At 46.0% G+C, this 23,516-nt stretch overlaps 1 protein-coding gene across 1 annotated transcript in view; it reads left to right on the top strand.

The window, feature by feature from the left end:
• MRPS6 (mitochondrial ribosomal protein S6) overlaps positions 1 to 23,516 on the top strand; it is a 70,585-nt gene that overhangs the window by 44,410 nt on the left and 2,659 nt on the right. Inside the window, exon 2 of the mRNA XM_055417334.2 lies at positions 9,380 to 9,519. Within this exon, the coding sequence (XP_055273309.2) occupies positions 9,380 to 9,519 (140 nt within the window). The remainder of the gene's footprint in view (positions 1 to 9,379; positions 9,520 to 23,516) is intronic.

Here is a 23,516-nt window from a genome sequence, read left to right as displayed (position 1 = left end):
GGAGAATGGCAATGAAGCATGTATATTATCATATGTGAAACGAATCACCAGTCCAGGTTCGACGCATGATACAGGATGCTCGGGGCTGGTGTGCGGGGATGACCCGGAGGGAGGATAAGGGGAGGAGGGAGGTGGGAGGGGGGTGTGGGAGGGGAAACTCATGTACACCCGGGGAGAATTCATGTCAATGTATGGCAAAACCAACCAATATAATATTGTAAAGTAATTAGCCTCCAATTAAAAAAAAATTACTGATTAGAAGGAAAAAGAAAGTATTTAAAATGTGTATGGATATAGAGTCGGTGGAGTTTCCAGTGTTGAGGCATAGTTTCAAGGCTTTGACACAATTCACAGACTATGGCATCTAAGAAGATAGCGGTTGGCATAGGCTTAGGGGAAGAAATTCTTCTTAAAACTGAACTTGCCCTTCACCCCCATCCTAAAAGATTGTTTTTAAAACACGTTTTCATTCTCATTGTAAGAGGAATTAGGTAATATAATGACGTGCAAAAAGAAGAGACTGGAATACTCTTACTACTTAAGGAAAACTAATACAATTTAGGCGTATATTCATCCAGAAGCTATATATGTATATTGTAGTACTTTTTTCTTCTGGAAAAAGCTGTGTATTGACCCTGCATGCTGATATTTTTCTTTATTTTATTAAAATGCTTTAATGTCAGTATTTAAGGATATTAGGGTCAACACTTTTTTAATGGCTGTGTAGTACTTGTTAACCCCACTCCAGTACTCTTGCCTGGAAAATCCCATGGACGGAGGAGCCTGGTAGGCTGTGGTCCACGGGGTCGCTAAGAGTCGGACATGACTGAGCGACTTCACTTTCACTTTTCACCTTCATGCATTGGAGAAGGAAATGGCAACCCACTCCAGCGTTCTTGCCTGGAGAATCCCAGGGGTGGGGGAGCCTGGTGGGCTGACGTCTATGGGGTCACACAGAGTCAGACACGACTGAAGCGACTTAGCAGCAGCAGCAGTACTTGTTCAATCAGTGAAAATAATTTATTGAACCAGACTTCTATTAATGGACAACTATGTTTCCATCTACTCACTATCCTAAGAACTTTGTGTTATTTTGGTAGCTAAATTCTTGTGCATGGGTATCGTAGTTTTCTTAGAGTAGGAGTGGCTGTAGGATCGAAGGTGTACACATTTTAAACTAATATATATTGCCAAATGGCCCTCCAGAAAGTTTACGATTTTACCAAAAGTGTCTTCAAAGAAGCTGAAGTTTTAAATATTCGAGGCAAAAAGTGACCGTGAGTGGGAAAAAGCAAGGCTTCTACCTGTACTGAGTAAAGTGCCCACATGGATTCTGTCCCAAACGCAAATTCCATCAGAAGCTGCTGCTTGTTGAACTGTTATCGCACACGTGCTCCGAGAGGACCCTAGCTAACCCTCCGCGCACAACTTGAAGAGGTGCTCAGCCATCAGAGTCTGGCTGAGGTCTGCCAGCTCTAACCTCCGCCCCACAGAAGTGTTCCCCCTTCCCTTTTGTTACTTATGTGTGCCTACACGTCCCCCTCACAGCCCTCTGAAGGGCAGGGGCTCTGTGTTTCTTATCCTGTGGCATTTCTTTTTTAGGTGGATTACCCGGTGAGTGACTTGGAAATCCTTGTCCTGAGGGAGACACTTGGAGAGGAATGTGGGTGGGTAAATATGAGCTTGAACCTTAGGAAACAGTCACTATTTGGGCTGCTTGATCCTACCCAAATGGCAGTTTCACAAGGTTCAGACTGTATTTCTGATACCCACAGAGTGCTGTGTTTATGGGAGATCTATCCAATTTATTCTCACTCCATTTCCAGATGTGAATGTCTGCATCTTCTCTCTTACAGCTGATTTATGCCATTAAGATTATTTTAAAGTTGTTCCCCAGTAGAGATTTCTAGGTGCCCCCCCCCCATAATTGTTTTCCATAAAAGATGGTTATGTAAAACACTGAATCTCATAATCATGAAGGCTTTTTCACTTAGCACATTTCTTCAGCAGCTCTCAGGGCGCTTTTGCTTTAATGACTAAGTGACCACTTGGAACGCCTGAACTGTGAACGTATTTAACAGTGTTTTGAAACTCTGAGGTGTTTCGGTGTTGTGAAGCACACAGTAGAGGCGCAGGAAAAGAAACAGTTTTTCACAGCGTTACAGTGTTTGTTACTTTCCTGCTACGCTTGATGTGTTCTGGTTCCATCTCTTCTCCCGTCCTCTCCTCTGCCTTTTGGAGTCTGTTGAGTCTTTGTTCATAGTTACTTTACGTTTTTTAAAAATGGTCCATTAAATATGATTCATGGACAAAGTAGTAGAGCAGTTAAGATCTCTAAAGTGTTTTCTGTCTTTGACCTTTGAAAGTTCTGTAGGTTACTTTTCTAGCCACTTAACCTACAAGTTATGTAGTGTATAATATACACTATGCTGCTGCTGCTGCTGCTAAGTCACTTCAGTCGTGTCCGACTCTGTGTGACCCCATAGACGGAAGCCCACCAGGCTCCCCTGTCCCTGGGATTCTCCAGGCAAGAACACTGGAGTGGGTTGCCATTTCCTTCTCCAATGTGTGAAAGTGGAAAGTGAAAAGTGAAAGTGAAGTCGGTCAGTCGTGTCTGACCCTTAGCGACCCCAAGGACTGCAGCCTACCAGGCTCCTCCATCCATGGGATTTTCTAGGCAAGAGTACTGGAGTGGCTTGCCATTGCCTTCTCCGATAGATAAGTATAATTGTGTTCTAGCATGTATTTATATATCTTTACATTAAAAAAATTTTTTTTAGTGTCTCCATTTGTCCTTACTGAATTTTATTCAGATTTTTAAAATAGCTTCTGCACGTAACAGTTTTAATCCTTAATTACTGAGAGGACTGCAGCTTTTGAGTCAATAAATTGGGAAAAGAGATTTTCTTGAGTCATAAAAGATATTTGATGAAGCAGGCCCCATGGACTCATGCCCAGAGTCAGGCTCTGTGGCGCTAGGCAGGGCTGGCCCTTCACCACCTGCTTGAGGCAGGTGCCGTCTGCTCTCTTCTAACCCAGGACCGCCAGTGACACAGCTTCCTTGGAATCTGGTTCTTCTGTTGGAAGGTGCTCATAGATTCTGTTTTTCCAACTGTTGTGAGAATCTCAGTGCAGAATTTCCAGGCACAAGTCTCTCTGTTTGGAAATGTAAATTTCAAGGAAATTATTTTAAGGAGACAAACCTTGGAATTAAGGTGCAGCAAAGATAGGGAAAGGCTTTTACATTTACATTTTCACAGGTTTCGCCAGTTTCCTGACTTGGCTCTGCCTTCCCTAAATCCTCCTTGCTCCCAGGAATTGGGCTGCTCTTTGTAGAGTGAGGAAGGTGAGATGTGGGTGGGTGCTGTACGCCATTAAATCTTGTGAATTCCCAGGGATTTCTCTGGTGGTCCAGTGGCTAAGACTCCTCTCTCCTGGTGCAGAGGGCCCAGGTTCCACTCCTGGTCAGGGAACTAGATCCCACATGCTGCCACTGAGACCCGGTGCAGCCAAATAAATAAATGCTTAAAAAAAAATACTGTGTATTCTGTATGGTTTTCTGGTGGGACGTGAGGGTGTTGTGATAGCTGCATGTACCACTGATTCAAAACTGTGTTTCCTGGAGAGTCTAATTTATGAGATAGTTCTGTTGACAGGCTTCTCTTTGGGGATGAAAATACGTTCAGTTAAACACTGGCCATTGACTGATGGTGCTGTTCATGGTACTCCCATGAATTCTTAGCTTAAATAACACTACTGAATGGCAGCTGGAGATCCAGTACTTCTTTGTTTTCCTCATGTCCTTGCTCTTTCTTTATTATAGCAGCTTTGTCCATTAGAGTCCTTAGAGCTGCAGGTTTCAAATTGTGATCTGAGAAGTCTTGGGCTTCCCAGGGACCTTTTCAGGGGGCCGTGGCAAAGCAGCAGAGGGTGACACAGCTGTTGCCCTAGTGTAAACCACGGACCACCGCCAGGCTGCACTCACAGTCACTGTATTCCTTACCGCCGTGCGGTTGTAATATTTTTTAAAATGCCATTTTACTTCCTAGTGTCCTTCAGAATGATTAGTGGTGCCAGAGTAGTATTGGAATTTAATCTTAGCAGGGGCTTTAGGGGGCTTCCCAAGTGACAACAGTGCTAGAGAATCAGCCAGGCAGTGCAGGAGATGCCAGTTCCATCCCTGGGTCAGGAAGATCCCCTGGAAGAGGAAATGACAACCCACTCCAGTATTCTTGCCTGGGACAACCTTCCACCCGGTCCAAGGAGTGATCTGATGGTCACCTGATGTCTTTGCATTTTGAGTGATGGGAAGGTCAGTGCTTTTCACAAGGCAGCCGGTTGCATGTAGCTGTAATTTTCAGAAATGTGTTCTTGCTTATACATCAAGGCTGTAATTTTCAGAAATGTGTTTTTGTTATACATCAAGGCTCTGTTTCTCTGTAGTTTTTACCTTTTGATTCCAGTCTAAGTTTTAGGGTCCAATCAGAACATGTCTATCTTTTACATAGTAGCCCTGTAAATATTTGAAGTTTCTCCCCCAAGTCTTCGGTAACCTGAACACCAGTAGTTCCAGCAATTAATAATAGTTCAAAATTTTAACTTAATTAAGTTTTAATTTTGTCTAGGAAGAACTTTCTTTTTTAAAGTATTGTTTACTGTAAGTTTTTCGGATAATGCTGTATCTTAACAGCAGATGATTAGAACAGTCCAAGTTTAACATTTATGATTATGTACGTGTGAGCTTGCTGTTCTTGCAGTGCATGAGCTATTTAGTTTCACTTGTATTCAGTGGATTCTGGGCTCTTTTAAACTGTAGTGTTAGCGGCACTTTGGCACTACAGGAGACAGGTGCAGAAAACACCCACACTGAAATGTCGCCTCCTGTCACAGTCGCTGCCCTGACAGTGAGCTGTGTTGTACATGAAAAGCGGCCTCAGACTGTATTAGAGAAAAGAGGAGACTTCACGTCCCTCCAGGGCAAAACTGGGACTAGGTAGGCAAGAGGCCCCCTTGGGAGGAGGTATGGTAATTTATTTAACAGCCCGTCTCTAGTGCCTGTTCTGGCAATCCGGACTGTTGTAACAGTCGTGTACAGGATGGGCGAATGTGCGTGCTCTCCTGAGTCTTACATCGCCGTGTGGGATCAACGAGTGGAGTGAGTGCGAGTCTCTCAGCCGTGTCCACCTCTTTGCTACCCCGTGGGCACAGGGTCCTCTGTCCAAGGGGTTCTCCAGGCAAGAAGAAGGACGACATAAGGAGTCCAGGGTTGGGATGGCACCTCTGGGTGACAGGCTATCAGAAGGAGGAACATTGAGAGAAAAGACTTGGTAAAAAAACACACACACACAATAACTTTTATGTGCCCCCAGGATATTTTGAGAATTGTGGCATAAACATTGTTTGTGTGAAACTCAACAGAGACAGAAAAGTGGTTGAGAGCCACTGACTTAGCACCTGAGGAAACTGAGGCACGGCTTTAAAATGGGTAGGTTTTAATAATTTATCTGGAGCTGCGTAGCGTTAGTGAAGGAGCTGTGGCTGGAGTTCAGTTTTTCTAGCTCCCATTCACGTTCATTCACTGTTTCTTTTCCATATTGTTTTTTCTCAAGTGAACATTTTCGGCTTCCCAGTCTGTGCCGTAACAGAACTGTGTTTCATTGCCATATGGTGGGTTGAGGAAAGTCTTAAGGAGCTGCTTTCAGATGGGGTGAGAGAAGCCCGCAAGAAGCGCGTGTGCACACCCTCTCAGAATAGTTGGAATTAAAGGGTTTAGAAGCCTTGTAAATAAGATTACGCCAGCAAGGTCCCGTGCTTCCTATAGACCATATGTTTCGTTTTTTTTTTTTTTTTTTTACAAATTGAACATTGTGCTTTGTTGAACAGAACTTTTTTAAGAAGCCTATTTTAATAGACTTCTGAGTTTCACCAGATGAGGAAAGTTGGATGCCTGGGCTCATGGGTTGATTAGATAAGGAGCCGGTGGATGGAGAGTGGTGGATTTTGCAGAATCCCATCTGCATCCCAGTGTGCTTGTGTGGTGAGGCTGATGTCCCTCAGCACGTTGGGGCCTGGTGTGTCCAGCTGAGGACCCATGCTGGGGGGACCCGTGGTCTGGAGCTCAGTGGCCAGGTTTACTACACTGGCTGCCGCACATTTTAGGGAGAGCAGGTGGAGGTCTTGCCTGCTTCCCCTCAACCCAGTCACTCTGGAGCAGATGGCGGCCAGATTAGTTTCCACTTTGCAGGTCATACAGTCTCGGCTGTAACTTCAAGTCTACTTTTAGCGTGGAAGCAGCCATGGACACTGTGTAAAATGCCTGAACTGGCTATGTGCCACTAAAACTTTATTTGCAATTCTGGTGTGCTAAGATTTAGCCCTCAGGCCCTGGTTTGCTGACCGTTGACTTCGAGTTGATGAGGCAGGTGTATAGGACAAGTTGAGCAACTCTCTTCACAAGCAGGAAAACTTTTAACCCCTCCTTCATATATATATGTATTTTTTTAACTTTTGGTGACATGAATTGCAGTAAAATGAATGTGGCCATTCAAGCAGTCTGCCATTTGGCCATTTGACCTTGATGTGCCAAAGTTAGAGTGTGTTTTGATGTTTTCCTGAGCTACATTCTTATTAGGTAGCCTTTCCCCTTTTTTGGACAGAAGAAAATCTTTGATTTTACAAGCTCTTACTTCAGAAGAGGTGCTCCATGTTTCATGCTGTAAACTCTTCAGTCAGAGTTTAAACAAGGCAAGAAGCATTGAGATATATTCCTTTCTAATCAGGCAAAGCTGAATTAAAATTTATGATTTGAGGAGCTAGTCAGAAGACTGTAATTAGTCAGAGAGTGTGTGTGTGTGTTTCCCTTATCCATTCTTAATTTGTATAGACTGTTCATCTGCCTTATCATAAGTTAATTGATGTAATACCAAGTCAAGAAATAGCATTTTTAATGAAATGAAATATTACCCTCCTGTTAGATATGAGGTTTCTGCAGAACATGGAAATGTTTGTGAACTAATGAAATATGAGAAGAATTTAGGCTCCACTTGATTAAAGCGATACAAAAATGTCTCTGGAGAAATTGCCATAGCCTTTTACCCAGTGTTAATGCAAGGATATTTGGGGCCCCTTTTCTTTTTCCAGGAAATTTCCATTTATCCTAAGGTTGGTTAAATATGTAAATACACATAATTTTCATTAGTAGGGATTAAAAAATCCCTAGTGGGCTACAATATGAAATTCAAGTAGACATTATATTTCTAAATCTTGAACTAACAGTGCATTCACAGCATTTTAGCAGCATTTGTCAGAAAGAAATTACACAGGTACATGGTGGGTTTTCTTCAGTTACTAGGATGTACACTTTAAACTTTTTCTGCAGTTTTCTTTTCATTTGATCCAAAACAAGCCACTGGAAGGTAGCCTTTTCTGAAGTTCACGCCTGCATTTCAAGGTCTCTTTGCCGGCACTCCTTCACTCATATCTGACTGTCGTGTTCCTCGTCCTCTGAACTTCTTCCCTGACTCAGCTTTTTCAGTGTTCCTTTTCTTCGCATCAGGCTCTTCCAGCTGTTAACGGCCACATGGTCTCCAAGTCATGACATCTCTCAAAGGCCCGATTGCCAAATCTGTAAACCTTCTTTGCTCCCTTTTTTTTTGGTCCTGATGAAGATTAAATATATGTAACAGAAAAACACTAGACCAGGTCATATAGCAGTTGTGCAGCACGTCGTGTTGGCCATGTGTGAAAACATCCATCTTGTTGTCCTTTGGCTGCTTCATTCCCCTTTAACTGCTGGCTTGCTCATTGTTTTCTCTTTCCTCAGACGCTGCTCAGATTCGTCTGCCCCTTGGACTCTGGTGTTTTCTCTCTGTCACGTCTCTACCTTGGCAGTCCAGCTTCTAGCAAGATTGCTGAGTGACTGTGCGGTCCCCGTACTGTGGCCTCTCCTTCTTCTCCATGCTGTTTCTCTGGTAGCTGCCTGTTCCCTTAGTTTCTGTGACAAGGCCAGTCTGGTTTTCCTGTTGCTCTTTGCTTCTCTCACTTGGAATCCTTGTCTTAGCCCCCAAGCTTCCCGAGGTTCTGTTGGTCTCTCCTGCTCACCCCACACCCTCTCTCATGCCCTCCCTGCTCCCGGGTCTCAGGTAGCCCTTCTCTGCCGATGATGGTGAAACATGTAATCCTAGCCTGCCCTGTTGTTTTCAGCTGCATGCTCACATCTTGAGAGGTCATCTGTTCCCTTAGCTGTTAACAGTAACCCTGTTCTCCCAGCTACCATGTTTGGGGCCTCTCTTTGGCCTCATCTCTTCCCCCATTTTCCACCTTCCTTTATTTAGTTCTGTCTTCTTAAGTTTACCCCTGTGAAGTGTCTCTTCTTTCAAAAGCTTTTGGTATATCCATATGCATAGAAACCTGAAAAGAAATTCACCACAGTGTTGAAAATCTTTTATCTCTGGATGATGGAGTTTCTTATCGTTTCAATTTTGCATCTTGGTAACAGGTATTAGTTGTTTCTATACTTGGACCCAACTGGCAGTCTTCGCCTTGCAGACCTCCCTCGTCCTGAACTCCATCCGGTGGGACTCCTAGCTGTCTCCTCGCTACTTTCTTGTCTCTGCTCCTTTACTCAGTGCCTGCGTGGTGTGTTCCTGTGTCTCCCATGGCCATTTCTCAGGGCTCTCGTCAGACTTCTTTCCTTGGTGGAGCCCAGTCCAGTGTGCCTTCTCTTTTCACGAGCTCTGTGGTCCCTGTGTCACTTCCTGTGTCCTGCCCTCTGGTCTTCTTAACGTGGGTTTTTTGTGTTCCTGTCTTCATTAGATTGTAAGCTCCATGCGGGCAGAGATTGGGTCTTACTCGTCTTTTCCCCGTTTTGGTTTACAGTCTCTTACTTTTTCTTTGGGAGACAGCCCCTTTCCCCACTGGCTGTCTATGGTTCTGGTGGGACGGCCGGTCCAAGCGTCCTGCCGAGAGGATGCCCTTTCCCCGGAGTTTGAATGTTGAGTCCTGGGCTGCAAGGACTGGCAGTGACTGGTGCTGACTCACCTGGCCAAGGTGCTCTGAAGAAGCCACTGGTTAGTCCCTGCCTCCCAGACCCCTGGAGCTGCTGTGGTCCCTGAACTCTCCGAGGCCTGCCTTTCCAGATTTTCCTCCGTATCTGTGAGCTATTCGTATCCTTACAATAAATGTGTCTTTCTCTCTCTCTTTTTTTCAAAAAAAACTTTGTTAGCCAGAAATAGTTTCTGTTGATTTTACCCAAGATCCCTTCCAATAGAGCTGTTATGATCGGAACTGACCAGACTTTAATCATTCTGCTGCTTACACTGATTCTCATGTGTGTTTATTTTTTTTTCTTCTTCTTTTTAAAAACCAAAACAAAACCCAGCCTGAAACCGCTGCGGCCTTGAAGCGGACGCTGGAAGCCCTGATGGACAGAGGGGCAGTGGTGAGGAGCCTGGAGAACCTGGGCGAGCGTGCGCTCCCCTATAAGATGTCGGCCCACAGCCAGCAGCACACCAGGGGAGGGTAAGTCCTCCGCCGGTCACTAGATCCATGCCTCCGACGGGGCCGTCAGGAGCACTGTGGCACTCCTCTCAGAGGTGACCAGACGCTCACAGTCCCACCTCGTTGTGCCAGGTGGTGTAGGTTGTATTTCCCAGCAGTGTTCTGTTGCAAATGGGATGCATGTATGCTCACCCACAATGAACTAACCAGAGCCCCAAAAGAGGTCATGCCAGGGAAAAGACGTTCATAAGCTTTTGATGGTGGGAGCCCTTTCTTGTCAGCGTAAGCACTGTCTTCCCCTAACAGTTCTTTAACTTTTGCCTTTAAAACACCTCATTGAGCGATGTTTTGTCCACCTACTCAGTGCTTCCTTTGTAATTACGAAGATTTCAGATAATAAGCAAGATGCACTTCTTAATACCAATGTATATAACCAGAGCTTAAAATCCCCAATAGAAGAATGGCTTTACCTACTCCAACCAATTTTAATCAGAATATTTTGTAATGGGATTTTTTTTTTTTCCATATAGTATATAGCAAGTTCCTCAAACATGTCAAGGGTTTGATTTTATAGCAGTAACTATCTTGGAGTAATTCTCTGAGGTCAGTTTGTTTGTTGGGTTGGTTTGACATGTCTCTGAAGTTATGCCTCTGGTTTCTGGTTTGGAGGAGGAATCTTACCTTGTTGTGTTTCCTAGAAGTAGGTTGATGGAGACATGGGAATCAGTTTTTAGCTTCGCTGGGAAAGCCCAGGACTAGACCTGATTCTGGCTGTCCCAGCTGTGTGGCCTAGACCAGGTCACTCAGCTTCTCCGGAAGGAACTCAGGTGGTCGTTCTCCTGTCCCCGTTGCCACAGGGGTGGACCGAGATGACCTCGAGAGATACAGTCTGTGGGACACGCTGCGTATCATGGGACACTGCTGTTGGTCGCGTGGGGCGCGTGGCCTTGTGTAGGTGTGATGTGTGTGACGGGCCCAGGCAGAGCCTCCGCTCACCCTGGGTATTTGTCCACTCCTGCAGACCTTCTGCCGAGACGTGGCGCAGACGGCGCATGCCGTCTTCTGATTGCTTCCCCTCGTTCTGTGCTCATGCTCAGCTTCTGGAGAACACCTCTGAAGAGCGTGCCTGAGGCGTTGCTAGGCAACAGGAAATGCATGGTGGCTTATTGCTCTCCACCATCATAACGGCAGTGAGCGATGGAGATTGTGTGTGTGAATTTTTCTTTTTAGCTTAACCGAAAAGGAGTTTGGTCTTAATAGCCAGGCTATGAATCTTTTCGCCAACTGGCCCGCCCCGCCCCCCCCGCTTTTTTTTTTTTTTTTAAGAGAAGCTGATAAAACTTGGCCAAGACTTATTAACGAGGTTCTGTGGTGAGAGGTACTGAACAGGGAGAGAAGCCAGTTTCCTCCTTATTTACTTGCAGGAATGTACGGTAGGAATGCTTTCCTCCAACCCCTTTCCACGTAGAGGATTACCTTGTTGAGGAGGGCATGGCAACCCACTGCAGTATTCTTTTCTGGAGAGTCCCCATGGACAGAGGAGCCTGGCGGGCTAGAGTCCATGGGGTCGCAAAGAGTCTTAAGAAGACTGAGCAGCTAAGCACAGCCCAAACCCCTTTCCACGTAGAGGATTCTGACTTTGTTGAGGACTGGTGCAACCAGCATCCTAGAATTTGCATTTCTCAGGGTGCTGTGGAGCATTCTCTGAGAACCACGGCACTGACTCACTGAGTTTCCTGGCCTCTGTGTGCCGTGCTGGGGTGGGATGGTTCTCTGCCTCCCTCATGGGTAGAATAAATTCAGCTCTGGAAAGAGCTCACCTGAAATTAAGCCAGAGCTGCTGACAACACTGGCTCCACATCCCGGACTCCTGTCAAGGTGCGTGTGCCCCACCAAGGACTCTGGAGTCACGTGGTCATTTACAGTTAAGGACTTTATTTCTGGGGGTGAGGGTGGGGGTGTGTGTTTGTTTGTTTGTTTTTACTTTCGAACTCCTCAGGAAAGGAGAAGTAACATCCTTAACGTGTATCAGACTGTCTGTTTCACATCTCCACAGAAGGGTGTTGCTTAGCCCCAGTTGGGGGAAGGGGGGGCAGTTCATGCTTTTTAAGCTTGCTTTGCTGAGGATAGAGCAGTTTGTGGGGTTTAATTGTCTGAGGTAATATTTTCCAAAGTGTGGTCTCCGAAACTCTAGTGATACAGGTATGCTCCACCAAAACATGGAGGCTGTGTGTGACCAGTCAGCTGTGGGAAGCCTTAAAGAAAGGGGGTGGGGGAGTCGGGGGCTTCTCTGCTGGTCCAGTGGTCTCTGTGCCTCTAGTGCAAGGGGCGAGGGTTTGATCCCTGGTTGGGGAACTAAGATTCCACATGTCACTAACTTTGTTTGTTTGTTTAAAAAAAGATGGGAAACCTTGCATGATCTAATCCTCCTGCAGGCTGACAACATACCTTAGTGTATAAATAGAATCCCCTTTGTAAGATGCCTCTATTTGTCAGTTTTACTTGACCATGTCTCTTTTGTTTTTGTAACACTCACTGATACTCTTCACAGTGGCTCTTGGTAATGAGGTGTGAGGCTTGTGTAGTCTGGAGTCCCCGGAGCAGAGATTTAGAATTGAGTGACGTTCCAGATGTCTGTAGTGGGGAGCTTCATTTTGGTCTGGTGTGCTCTTCACTGCAGCCAGCCCTACCATAGTCCTTGACCCCAGCGACACTTGTAGTGAGCATGGTGTTCACTTGGAGAGTTCTTTCTGTCACTGGCATAGCCAGAGGAGGCATTACAGACGTGTGCTTAGCAGACCGTGTGCCAGGGTGTGTTAGGTACAGTCAAGGCTCGCTTTTCAAGAGGGCCTTAGAAAGCATCACTACGAACAAAGCTAGTGGAGGTGATGGAATTCCAGTTGAGCTATTTCAAATCCTGAAAGATGATGCTGTGAAAGTGCTGCACTCAATATGCCAGCCAATTTGGAAAACTCAGCAGTGGCCACAGGACTGGAAAAGGTCAGTCTTCACCCCAATCCCAAAGAAAGGCAATGCCAAAGAATGCTCAAACTACCGCACAATTGCACTCATCTCACATGCTAGTAAAGTCATGCTCAAAATTCTCCAAGCCAGGCTTCAGCAATACGTGAACTGTGAACTTCCAGATATTCAAGCTGGTTTTAGAAAAGGCAGAGTCACCAGAGATCAAATTGCCAACATCCGCTGGATCATGGAGAAAGCAAGAGAGTTCCAGAAAAACATCTATTTCTGCTTCACTGACTATGCCAAAGCCTTTGACTATGTGGATCACAACAAACTGTGGTGAAAGAGATGGGAATCCCAGACCACCTGACCTGCCTCTTGAGAAACCTGTATGCAGGTCAGGAAGCAACAGTCAGAACTGGACATGGAAAAACAGATTGGTTCCAAATAGGAAAAGGAGTACGTCAAAGTTGTATATTGTCACCCTGCTTATTTAACTTCTATGCAGAGTACATCATGAGGAACGCTGGGCTGAAAGAAGCACAGACTGGAATCAAGATTGCCGGGAGAAATATCAATAACCTCAGATATGCAGATGACACCACCCTTATGGCAGAAAGTGAAGAGGAACTAAAAAGCCTCTTGATGAAAGTGAAAGAGAAGAGTGAAAAAATTGGCTTGAAGCTGAACATTCAGAAAACAAAGATCATGGCATCTGGTCCCATCACTTCATGGGAAATTGGGGAAACAGTGGAAACAGTGTCAGACTTTATATTTTGGGGCTCCAAAATCACTGCATGTGCTGATTGCAGCCATGAAATTAAAAGACGTTTAGACTCCTTGGAAGGAAAGTTATGACCAACCTAGATAGTATATTAAAAAGCAGAGACATTACTTTGTCAACAAAGGTCCGTCTAGTCAAGGCTATGGTTTTTCCCATGGTCATGTATGGATGTGAGAGTTGGACTGTGAAGAAAGCTGATCGCCGAAGAATTGATGCTTTTGACCTGTGGTGCTGGAGAAGACTCTTGAGAGTCCCTTGGACTGCAAAGAGATCCAACCAGTCCATTCTAGAGGAGATCAATCCTGGGTGTTCATTGGAAGGACTGATGCTGAAGCTGAAACTCCAATACTTTGGCCACTTCATGCGATGAGTTGACTCACTGGAAAAGACTGATGCTGGGAGGGATTGGGGGCGGGAGGAGACGGGACGACAGAGAATGAGATGGCTGGGTGGCATCACCGACTCTGTGGACATGAGTTTGAGTGAACTCCGGGAGTTGGTGATGGACAGGGAGGCCTGGCATGCTATAATTCATGGGGTCGCGGAGAGTCGGAAACGACTGAGCGACTGAACTGACTGACTGAGACGAGACAGAGCAGACTTGTTCACTGCACGTTTATCAGCATCAGAAGTTTTTGTCTTTCTTCAAACAGCCCTGGAGGCTGTGAAATGTGTCTGTAATTTTCGTGGAGCCCTGTGGCTCAGTGGTAAAGAATCCGCCTGCCGGTTCAGGAGATGCAGGAGACACAGGTTCAATCTCTGGGTTGGCAAGAACCCCAGGAGGAGGACATGGCAACCGACTCCAGCATTCTTGCTTGGGAAATCACATGGACAGAGGAGCCTGGTGGGCTACAGGCCATGGGGTCGCAGAGAGTCAGACACGACTGAGCACGCACATGCTGATTTGAATCCTGAAGTTGATGTGTGAGAGCCAGGTTTTTGGCTGGTTGACAAGTGAGCCCTGATGTTGCCCGAGAATCCACGTTGTGTTGTGGTGCTGTGGGTCTTACGGCTTGTTGCTTTTACATTTTGTGGGAAGAAGGGATACATCCTAATGGTCTTCCTAGATCTCAGGATGGTTCTTGTGATCGTCGTGGTTCCTCATCTCAGGGAGTTTTCAGTTGAGTTGAGGACTTGCCTGCCTATTGCTAACCAGGCCACCAGTCAAGGGTGCGTCAGGGCAGGGGCTCAGCGTGGAAGGGTCCCCTCGGCCAGGCTGCCTGCCAGCCGTCCCTCTTGCATTTCCTTCCTTCATGTTGAGTGATAGCCTGCCATCCTCACCTCCTTCCCCCAGATCCGCACCCCTGCTGCACACATGCCCATAGGCCTGAAAGAAGAATGAGAGAGTGCTTAGGTGGGAGAGGTAGGGCTTCTTGAGGTGATTTGGGAAGTTTTCCAAAAGGAGGTGGTGGAACCCAGTGTTTATTATTATATTAAGTCTATTACCCGTTTATGCCCCCCAAAATGTAATCATTGTATTCCAAGTATTAACTTAGTCCTGACTTTGGGTGCAGGTTACATTCCAGGAATTTGTAAGTTTATTGTTTATAACTGGGGACCTGTTTTCCCACTGGAACAACTTGATGGTTAAGTTCCCCAGGCTGATCCATAGGAACTTTTAAACTCATCATCTCTGAGGGTCGGTAGAGTTGGACGCATCATTTTTGTCCCCCGGTGATGTGAAATTAGGAATAGGGAGGCATTGACCAGACGCCTTGTTGCCATTTGGGCTGGGTTGGGATGGTTGCGGAGTTCGGGTCTCCCGGACCAGCTCTCTAGATGGCCACTTCTGGCCTCAGTCACCCAGCCCCTCAGCCCTGTTTGACCAGGCAGTGTCTGGAAACCCCTGGAGGGAGTGTGGTTAGGAGCTGGGTGGAGTGGATATGGCGGTGGGGAAGGTCTGAGAAGGCCTGGGATTTAGTCCCAGCTCGGGCTTTGCCTGGGGCTCTCGGGGAGGCCCCCAGATTCTCTTTCCTTTTGTGCCTTCACACGCTCACCTTCGTACCTGTGTCAACTTTCTGGGAAATGCAAGTCTGGTGTTGTGGAAAATTCTTAACTGTGTTCCTTGGTGTCTAAAAGGGTCCAGTGTGACACACTCAGAAGGGAGTCCCGGGAGTGAGTGCTCATTTAGACCCTTGTTCAGAAGGGGAAGGCTCCGCACAGAGGCAGAGCATCATCCATCACCCTCCGCCTGCAGCGCCACAGCATCTTCCTCCCAGGCCGTACATTTCCTCCCAGGCTGCACAGCCTGGCTTAAGGCTTTCTTTCCACTAGATGGGGCTGGACTGAGATTTAGAGTGATTCCTCATGCGGGAGAGGGAGGGAACCTTAGAAGAAACCCTGGTCCATATGGCAGCATCGGGCCAGAGCTCATGTGTAAAAGAACCCCCCTCCCCGCAACGCCCCAGTTGGCTTTGACTGTTTTCTCGCGCATCTGATTTCCTGCAGTGCCACTGGGCTGACTCCAGAACACGTGTGTATATGAATGCTTAAGTAGTGAAGGAGGTTTTTCTGGCCTGTTTGTCCCTTCTTTCTCGGGTCTCATCTGCTGTAAAAGGTGAGTAGGTGCTTATAGCAGAGATCTGCTGGCCTACATATAAGATGCCCTTCTATTTACAGGTAAGCAGAACGATAAAAATAACTGGCTCTATGGTGAATCAGTGGAATTTTACTGACTTGCTCCCCAAATGTGTCTGCAGCGTCCTCCAGGAGCGCTGGCACCCTCTCTCTCTCGAGATTGATTCTCCCCTGTAGTTTTCCCATTCGCTAACGTTTCCCTGTTCTTGCGCTTTGCTGCCAGCATCAGGCCCAGGCCAGCATCCTGACCCTGTTCTCGCGTGTAGGTGCTTCATGACCGGGCGTCAAGGCAGGACTGCTCTGGTCTCGCTCTCTTTTTCGGTGGCAGTGTCCCAAGATGTGTAAGCGTTCAGCAGCAGCTTTAGTGGCTTTTCAAATATGCAAGATAGATAGCAAAAGAAACGGGGGCTTTTCCACTCAGAGGGTGGTTTGAAGGCGAACAGTCCTCAGAGAAGCCTGAATCCGGCAAGGTTTGACCCGTGCAGTCTAGGCGTTCACTTGGATCTGGTTCTTTTCTTCAGAGAGGCTTGACGACGCTGCACGGCTAGGCTGCAGAGCCCTCTCCTACCCCCGCCCCCTCGCCCACCCCACTCGCTGTGAGCGGCTGCGCGCTTCAGTGGAAATTTCCACTCGTCTGCCGGCGGGGGGGGGGGGGGGTGGAGGGGGAGGGGAGGCTGTGAGCGCGTGTGTGGCTGTGACTGAGAGAGACAGACAAAGAATGTAACTCACATTCAAACAGGCACTTTTTATGGAAAACTTGTAAATGCAGGGTGAAGACAAAAGTAAAATGAAAACCAAATACACCCTTTCCATACAGGAGCATGGCAGGAAGGCACGTTTCTTCCCTCCGCCCCTTGGGTGGGCCGGGGGCTGGCAGCCAGCTGAGCCTTGTGTCAGGAGGTGACTGAGTGGTCCTCGGGCTCGTCGCATAGAGAGGAGGAGCCAAAAGGATGCTCGGGGCTGCCGAGCAGAAACCGGGCTGGGCTGGAGCGTCCTGGTGTCGCTGTGCTCAGCCCGTCCTGGGGAAGCCCTTGTTGATGGGGTCTTCTCTGGTCTCTGTGGAGTTTCATAGTGGAGAGCTTTGTAGTGAGTGTCTTGAGAAATACACAGGAGGGTGAATTATCACCTTCAAGACCATGTGGGCAGTTCTGCCCACAAGAAGGCTCTCCTGTTTCTCCAGCTTTGGAACATGGGACTCTGTGATGGGAAATGCACTCTTGTACTGGACCTTTTTTTGCCCTTTCTATCCTTGAAAGTGAAAGTGTTAGTCATTCACTCGTAACTGACTCTTTGCGACCCCATAGACCCTAGCCCAGCAGGCTCCTCTGTCCATGGGATTCTTCAGGCCAGAATCCTGGAGTGGGTTGCCATTCCCTTCTCCAGGGGATCTTCCCAACCCAGGGATCGAACCCAGGTCTCCTGCATTTCAGACAGATGGGCTGCCCCTTTCTCTCCCTGCCTGGTATCAGTCATCTCCTGGCTTCTACTTCTGCAGAGTTGGTGCCACATAAAACCCTAGTGCTTTTCTGTAGAAAGGAGAGATACTTGGATGAAGCTCGTGTCTGCTTCGCAGATAAAGTGATCCTATAATTAGAACCACACGTGGGAAAAACACACCTCGAAGTGTCAGCACCACCGGGTTTTATGTTGAAGGTGAGGGCAGTACTTACCCTGCCTCCCTGGCACCATTTCCCTGGTGCCACTGAACACATGGTTGAAGATGCTGGGAGTATGCACTATGATTAGACTTCAGATGACTACCCTGGATTTCTCTAAAGTTATCCGTTCAGTTTATTGATTTAATCACTGATTAGAGTAAATGGGGAGAAGGGAGAACTAGCTATTTGGAGAACTTGATTTCTTTTTTTCCCCCTTGTTGGAATGTCAGCTTTGGGGCCCGTCTAGGCTGGGCAGTTACAGTCATAATTCTGAACTTCCTTGAGCGAGGAGCTTATCATGAGGCTGTGCTGTGACTTTGGGGGTCTGCATTCTGACTCTACCTGGCTTTTTGAGAGCAGGCAGCCCATGTGGATAATCTCACTGTGGGTAAAGGAGGGGCAAAGATTCCTCTGGAGACATGGAGCCCCTCTTTTGGCGCCTTGCTGAGAACAGCCCTGAAACCGAAGCTCCAATACTTTGGCCACCTGATGCGAACACCCCAACTCATTGGAAAAGACTGTGATGCTGGGAAAGATTAGGGCAGAAGAGGATGACAGGGGATGAGATGGTTGGATGGCATAGTCGACTTACTGGCCATGAGTTTGAGCACACTCTGGGAGATGGTGAAGGACAGGAAAGGCTGGCGTCCTGCGGTCCATGGGGACGCAGAGAGACGGGTACGACTGAGCAACAGTGAGAACAGTCTCTCCTCTGAATTCCAGAACGGCCTCTCCATGGCGGATTTCAGTGGGAGGCAGGGCGTGCTGAGCCACACTCCCGTCTCTACAGGTCTGTCCTGGACCTGTGCTGTCACAGCAGAAGGGTCCTTGCAGCATCAGAAGCTGCCCAGGCCTACAGCCCCGAGCAGGCTGTTGCTGAGCCTCACGTCCTCATGGATAGAAAGTCCCATGGTCATTCCTCAGGTCCCCTGTGGTTAGAAACCCCAGCAGCCAGGAGTGGGTGTCCATGACCGCCGCATCCCTTCCACAGCCTTTGGCAGGACAGGAAGATGTGTGCAGGTCGTGGAAGACTGGGTCTCCGCCAGCACAGCGGTCCTGTGACTTCCGTCCTCAATTGGACTCAGGTTGAGGCCATGTGTGCCTCATCTTTTTAGTCTTTTGAGCTTTTCCTATCATCGATGGTCACTGACAGGTTAAGTTTGCCTGAGACAAATCAGTGAGAAAGAGTATGTCCTGGCAGCCACTGAGAACTGGTCAGGGCACCTCTGTGTGGAGAAGCCACGGTGGACTGTTGATTTATGAGCTTGGACCGCTAAGGCAGACGGAGATTGTTCTGGACCCTGGCTTGGTTCCCTTATGGTGGGGAGAGGCAGCTTGGTTCCCAGGGGGTGGGGTGGGGGGAGATGGTGGAGATCAGAGGCTCAGCTCTGGCCCAGGAGTGTTGACTGCAGCAAGACCTGCCCGTCTGCGAGCCACGCCTCCCCTTCCCTGTGGTGGTGGTGTTTCCTTTTGGTGGAAATTTCCATGATGTAATAAGGAGCACGGAAGTGGAAGCTGTCTTTGCCCACATGGGCCCCGGGCATAGATCAGCAGGGTGATAAGCGTGAAGTGAGTGTCACAGCTGTGGTTGTGGGCACAAGCCCATTTGCATCTTGGCCAGTGCTTTTGTCTGGAGTTGATTGCTGGGTACGTGTGACCGGGAGAGGGAAGGCAGAGTAGATAAAAAGAAGGTGAAGGCTGGAGGGTTTGGAAGTCACAGAGCCTCTCCCCTGCCCCTCAAAGCCAAGCTTAGGCTCTCCAGGTCTTTTTCTTGGGCTTTCCTTTATCACTGAGAACCCTCCAAAAGGCTGGTTGCTGTAGTTTGGACTGAGTGGGAGCCATGGGGGTCCAGAGCCTGCCTCTCACCCTGTGACCTGGTGCAGCTCAGCTCTTTCGAAAGCAGTGGCAGGGATTGGACTGCATTGTCTCCATGATCCCCTCCAACCCTTCCATTCTCTGATTCTTTAACCCTCAGGTTCCAAAGCTCTCGGTGGCTGTTAGAATTCTGGCAGTGGCCACTTAGTAAGCCGAGTGACCTTGAACGAATGATTTAATCGGTGTGAAATTCAAAGGAGGTTATGGTGTAGGAAACCGTGTTGAAAGCGGCTGGAACGCTGGTTGTTGCTGGGGAGAGGCTCGTGGGCCCCAGCCAGCACCAGCACGCTTCTGCTGCTCGCAGTCCCTGAGCTGCCACGCAGAGTGGAGCGTCCACTTCCTCCCTCTTCTTCAGGAGCTGTTTAAAAGAAAGTTCTACCTGAGACATTTTCCTTTCTGTTTCTGAAATGAGAGGTTTCTGATCCATCTGGCCTCTGGTTTCCATCCTTGGGGGTCTTCTTTCCCCTTATCACAAAGTGGCATCCAAAAGCTGGGGTTATTTCTTGGCATTATTTGACGAGTGCCAGAAGATGGAGAACCCTGCCCAGGAAGCCTGCATGAGAAGTGACTGGTGGTGGTTGAGTTGGTCGCTGGCTGTCATAAACACATTCTCTCTCAGAAACTGTTTAGACTTGGAGGCAAGCCCACAAAAACGCCTAGTAGAATGGAAAATGGAAGAAAACAATACTTCTGAACCCCAGATATGGTATTTGAATGACTTGACCATAAGGAAGGGTAGGCTTAACTCACTAGCACAAGAGACCCCTGTGTACTTTTCTGGAGAGAGGGGACTTGGGATACTTGGGAGCTGGTTGTGGTAGCTGCAGGGGTTGCTGTGTGCCCAGAGCCTGTCATTCCCTTGCTCATAAGCATTGCCTTCCATAGATTACCCCGTATGGCAGTTCATGGTGCACTTACCTCAGGCCATCAGGGCTTTAAGTGGAGCAAAGCAAAAAGAGGACACTTCTAGGGGACCCTGAGCAAAAGGGATCTCAGAGAGGATGCATATGTATTTAAAGTAAAACTCCCTGCTGTAGAATTAAGCATGGTGGGATATTGACAGACAGAGTAGAGCTAAGCCTTGGAAAGTGTGACCAGGTTGGTGTGTAACGTCCAGAGCAAGCGCAGTGGTGGTCTCCTCATTGAGCAGACGTACAGTGCAGTGCTTCAGGTTTGCCCAGGTAGTGGGGAAATCGGTGTTTTTATTATTGCGTTTCTTGAAAAACCCTTGGTATCTTCATCAGCTGTAATTACTCCCACCACTCTGCATCAAGTCATTCACCAAATCTTGCTCATTCAACCTCTGCATACTGTTTAAAACTCAACAGCTTTATGGAGATAGAAATGACACACAGTGAACTGCACATATGTATAAAGCCATGAAATCTCCACAATCAAGATGTAGTTTCTTTTACTCTGCAAAATTATTATGAGATTCATCACTGGTATTTATTAACAGTTTATTTTTTTTTATTGCTGAGTAGTATGCTATTGGGGGTGGGAGGAGACGGGGACGACAGAGAATGAGATGGCTGGATGGCATCACCGACTCGATGGACATGAGTTTGAGTGAACTCTGGGAGTTGGTGATGGACAGGGAGGCCTCGTGTGCTGTGATTCATGGGGCTGCAAAGAGTCGGACATGACTGAGCGACTGAACAGAACTGAACTGAGGTATGCCATTTTATGGATATACCACAGTTTGCTTATCAGTTTACATGTTAATGAATATTTGTGTTATTTCTAGTTTGGGGTTGTTAAAAGTTAACCTGCTATAAACATCAATATACAAGTTGTTCTTTGGGCGTATCTAGGAACATAAATCTTGGAATGGAATGGCTTGATCATAATGGCAGGTATATGTTTTATTTTTTAAGAGAATGCCATGCTGTTTTCCGAGGTTCGTCATATCATTTTGCATTCCCACTAGCAGTGTATGAAAGTGTCAGTTCCTCTGCATGCTCACCAGCACTTGATATGGTCATTCTAATAGGTCATTCTTTGTGGTTTGTCCATTGGACCATTCTCGTAGGTAACTGTAGTTTTAGTTTGCATTTCTCTGATGAGTAGTGGTATTAAGCATCTTTTCATACACTTCTTTGCCATTGTATATCTTCAGCGAAACGCCTCTTCAAATTTTCAGTGCATTTTTAGAATAGTTTTAGAAATAGTTTTAAATTAAACTTGGAGAGGTTTTAATATTATTCTAGAAATAAGCCCTCCATCAAATATGAGATTTGCAAGTCCCAGTGTATGGCTTATATTTCTATTATCTTAAAGAGTCTCTTTCAAAGAGCAGTTTTTAATTTTGATATGGCCTAAAATATCAAATTTTTCTTTTATGGAAATTGTGCTTTTGGTGTCTTGTCTAAAGAACCTTTGCTTAATCCAGGGTCACAAGGATTTTGTCTCAGGTTCTCTTCTAGTTTTATAACCTTATGTTTTATGTTTAGATATGTGTTCTATTTTGAGTTAATTTTTGTATATTGTACAAGTATGGATCAAAGAGTTCATTCTTTGGCCTGTGGATATCAAATTGTTCCTGTGCCTGTTTCTGAGAGGGACTGTCCTTTGCCTTGGCACCTTTGTCACAAATCAGTATACTTATGTGTATGGATCTAATTTCAAACTCTTTTCTCTTGATCTGTTTGTCTCATGTTCATGTAGATGCCTTACTGCATTGATTACCATAGCTTCATAGTAAGTCTTGAAATCAGGTAATGTGAGTCCTTTATCAAAGTTGTGTTGGCTGTTCTTGGTCTTTCGAATTTCCGTATGAACTTACGAATCAGTTGTAAATTTCTAACAAAAAAGTCTTAGGATTTTGACTGGGATATTTTTGGCTCTTTAGATCAGTTTGGGAGAATAGACATCTAAATAAATTGAATCTTCTGTCTATGAGCAAAGTATACCTCTCCATTTATGTAGATTTTCTTTAACTTCTTTCAGCAGTGTTTTGTAATTTTAGTGTAGATGTCTTGCACATCTTTTGTCAGATTTACTCATTTATAATTTCAGGGTCTGGTTATTTGTTGCTAGTATATAGAAATACAGTTGATTTTTGTTTATTGATCTTGTATCTTGTACCTTGCCAAACTAGAGTTTTGATATCTTTTTTAAATGCTTCAGATTTTTCTATATACACAATTATGACATCTGAAAAAGGATGGTTTTACTTTTTCCTTATCAATCTAGATTCCTTTCACTCTTTTGCGCTTCAGTAAAATGTTGGATGGAAGCAATGAGAGTAGACATTCTTGTTTGTTCCCTAGGCACCTAGACTTTGACCAGTTAGTATGACGTTAGATGTGGGGTTTTCCACAGATTTTCTATATAAGGTCATAGAAGATTCCGTCTTTCCGTCGTGTGCTGAGGGTTTTATCAGGAATGGATATGGGTTTTGCTAAATCCTTTTTGCATCCATTGGAGTGATCACATGGGTTTTTAGCTTGTTAATATGATTGATTTCATTCGTATTCAGATGTTTAAGCCAATCTTGCCTTCTTGGACTAAATCCTACTTGGTCAGGATATATTGTTCTTTTTATTTATTATAGTAGTCAATTTGCTAGAGGTTTATTTAGAATTTTTTCATTTATGTTTATGAGGGACACTGGTCTGTTTCTCTTTTCTTTTTAAAAAAGTGTCTTTGTCTGATCTTGGTTCCAGGGTAATACTGACTTCTTAGGACAAGTTCAAAAGTGTTTTCTTACTTCTCAGATCAGTTTGTATCAGAATTGATATTTTTTTCTTAAGTATTTGGTGGAGCTCACCAGTGAAACCATTTGTGCCTGTAGTTATCTTTATGGGAAGATTTTAAACTACAAATTTAACTTCTTTGATAGATACAGGCCTGGTCAGGTCATCTGTTTCTTCTTGAGTGAGTTTTGATAGTATTTTTTCAAGAAATTTCAGCTAGGTCATCAAGTTTATTGTAAAATATTTTTTATGATATTCACTTATCATGCTTTCAGTATCTGTAAACTTTGTAGTCATTTCACCTTTCTTATTCCCAAATATCAGTGATTTGTATCTTAACTCTTTTTCCTAATCAATCTGATTGGAGTTGTATCAGTTTTATCTGTCTTCTCAGTGAGCTAGTGTTTGGTTTCACTGTTCTCTTTCGTGTTTCAGAGATTTCTGCTCTGATTTTTATCTTAT

This window comes from Moschus berezovskii, chromosome 1, assembly GCF_049115385.1.
Source record: "Moschus berezovskii isolate FMDL1 chromosome 1, NW_MosBer_1.0, whole genome shotgun sequence".
In the NCBI taxonomy this organism is placed as follows: Eukaryota; Metazoa; Chordata; class Mammalia; order Artiodactyla; family Moschidae; genus Moschus; species Moschus berezovskii.
Note: the sequence above shows the minus strand (reverse complement) of the source record. Positions and strands in the feature narration are given on the sequence as shown.